Source organism: Cucurbita maxima, unplaced genomic scaffold (genome assembly GCF_002738345.1).
Source record: "Cucurbita maxima cultivar Rimu unplaced genomic scaffold, Cmax_1.0 Cma_Scf00005, whole genome shotgun sequence".
NCBI lineage: Eukaryota > Viridiplantae > Streptophyta > Magnoliopsida > Cucurbitales > Cucurbitaceae > Cucurbita > Cucurbita maxima.
Window position 1 is genome coordinate 6,453,774 of NW_019272021.1, and position 2,334 is coordinate 6,456,107.

Below are 2,334 nucleotides of genomic sequence, written 5' to 3' on the forward strand. Positions count from 1 at the left end.
AAAAAAAAAAAAAAAAAAAAATTCATAATTATTGCGGTGATGATTTAATTCTAGGATCTCCAGACTAAGTAGGCTTGTCTAACCCACTTAATTAGGTTCACGTTGGCATGATTTAAATCTAGAATCTCCAGACTAAGTAGACTTGCTAACCCACTTAATTAGGTTCACGTTTGCATTAATTTTTGGAACATATGTTATAATCGGTCGAACTAATTCAGAGCCAATTATATATAGTATTGGATTTAGTGTTTACTGTATAATGAACTTTCATGAATAGATTTGTGATCTTTAAATAATGTCCAATAAGTCAAAAGATCTATTATAAGAAAGTTTAATCAATGGATAAAAACATCAAAATTCATGGAGGAAACTAATAGGGTAGAAAATATGGAAATTTTCATTGACAATACATAAATGGGTTCAGCTTGAACCCAGCAATTGATGACATCACCTTGCACGAGGTGCACATAGAGATCTAAAGCTAAAATCTCTAATCCCTAACGATTACATCAAATTGTTCACTGCATTGCAATAGCAGTTGCTTGCCGACCCCAATATTCATTTATAGTTACCACATAATAATACAATACAAACTATTCCAGAAACTAACCATTAAAATTAGAGTCTGCCCATCCTCACAGACCATCCTATTCAGCTGTTCTCATTCTTTGTAATTTTTTTTTTTTTTTTTTTTTTTTTTTTTGTTAGCAGTAATTTTGGGCTTGTAATATGCCAAAACCACATAAAAAAGAAACTGCAACTAAACTGGTTCTTTTTAGCTAGCAGCGACTGCATCCGCCCTTGAACTCGTGTCCAAGAGCTGGCACAGTTTTGCACCCGAACTCGAGTTTTTCTTGCAGATGTTACTCTCTTCTTTAATGCTTTTATTCACAGGTCCTTTGATTTCTGTGCTTACGGGCTGTTGCATCCCCTTTTCATTCACGTCTAAAGCTTCGGATCGTCCTGATTGAGCGCTTTTAAGCTTTATCTGTCAAGTTCGAGGCAGTTTTATTTTGTTAGAATTCTATAGATTTGTTTCTGATGAGGAAAAACTGAAGAGTACATCAATCAAAGAGGGCATCCCACCATCAATGTAGCGTTTTCTTTCTTAATTTTCTCAGAGTTCTCCGACAATCTTTTTATTTCAGATCGAATAGCAGCATTCTCCGCTGTCAGCGAATCAACTTTATGAGCCAGTTCTTCTGCCTCAGCCTGATGACAACACCAATAAATTATATTAGCTTCAAATAAAATGACAGGCGGAGGAAAAAAAAGTGAGAATATTAGAAAATGAAACGTTTCTTTTAAGTTCCACTCTACCTGCTTCCTCAACCTTGACCTCCTAGCGGATTCTCTATTTGACTGTTTTCTCCTTTCCCGTTTTAGTTCTTTTTCATTCTGGGAATAATATGAAAAGACATAAAATTAAGCACTGTTCAAATGAGACCATGCATAACTAAAGTTAAATGACCCAAATTTTATCAGGAACATATGCCAATGTAATGGAATAATTAGAGAGGCATTTCCAAATGTAAACCTGGAGCCAGACTTCAGAAGGCAACACTGAACAAGGTGGAATGCTAGTCGTACTTGTCATCGCATTTATACTAGAAGGATTCCTCAGTTCCAATGCTGTAGACATTCCAGGGGAAATCACAGATCCAAGTTTTCCAGTCGCATCAGCTGCTTTGGTTGTGCCCAATAACTTGCTAGAGCTTTCATTAATTTCAGCAGCAGTAACTGGACTTGCCTGTGGCTCAATTTTTGCATCCTTACCTGAAATATAGAGAATGAGGAAATCAAGACCTCATACATATGAATATAAAGCATCCGAGGATTATAATCGAATGATACATTGTCCACCACTCCTTAGGCATAATCATGAAAATTAGCAGATTATTCAGAAATTATGAATCTGTATGTGATTAATTTGAAGTGCACTTTAAGGTTAGCGTAACATCATACAAGCTTTATTTTTGGTGTCATGGGAACAAACCAAGATAGTCCTGACTAAAGGGAATTGTAGACTTTAGAACTTACATGTCAACAAAGGGTAGGCCATGCACAAAAGCAATAAGGCATCCTCTCTCTCTTTAATGATTCCGATTTTTTTTTTTTTAACTAACGTGAAGTTCTTCATTAACTCCCAAGTCTATAATTCAGAAGAGATTCGAGACTAACATCTCTAAGATGTACATAGTGCATCATCATAGCTAACAAAAGGGACAGATTAAATTATCACAAACAATGAGTATTCATGTTGGTTAAACAAAAAAAAAAAAAAAAAAAAAAAAAAAAAAAAAAAAAAAAAAAAAAAAAAAAAAAAAAAAAAAA

At 34.5% G+C, this 2,334-nt stretch overlaps 1 protein-coding gene across 5 annotated transcripts in view; it reads right to left on the minus strand.

Annotated features, from left to right (window-relative positions):
* Positions 1-374: 374 nt before the first annotated feature.
* Positions 375-2,334, minus strand: part of LOC111479588 (common plant regulatory factor 1-like) — a 6,540-nt gene continuing 4,580 nt past the window's right edge. For all 5 annotated transcript variants that reach the window (XM_023124315.1, XM_023124314.1, XM_023124313.1 and 2 more), the window contains 4 exons: positions 1,538-1,776; positions 1,321-1,398; positions 1,087-1,212; positions 375-988 (listed from right to left, as the gene is read on the minus strand). In XM_023124315.1, the coding sequence (XP_022980083.1) occupies positions 776-988; positions 1,087-1,212; positions 1,321-1,398; positions 1,538-1,776 (656 nt within the window). In that variant the 3' untranslated portion in view covers positions 375-775. The remainder of the gene's footprint in view (positions 989-1,086; positions 1,213-1,320; positions 1,399-1,537; positions 1,777-2,334) is intronic.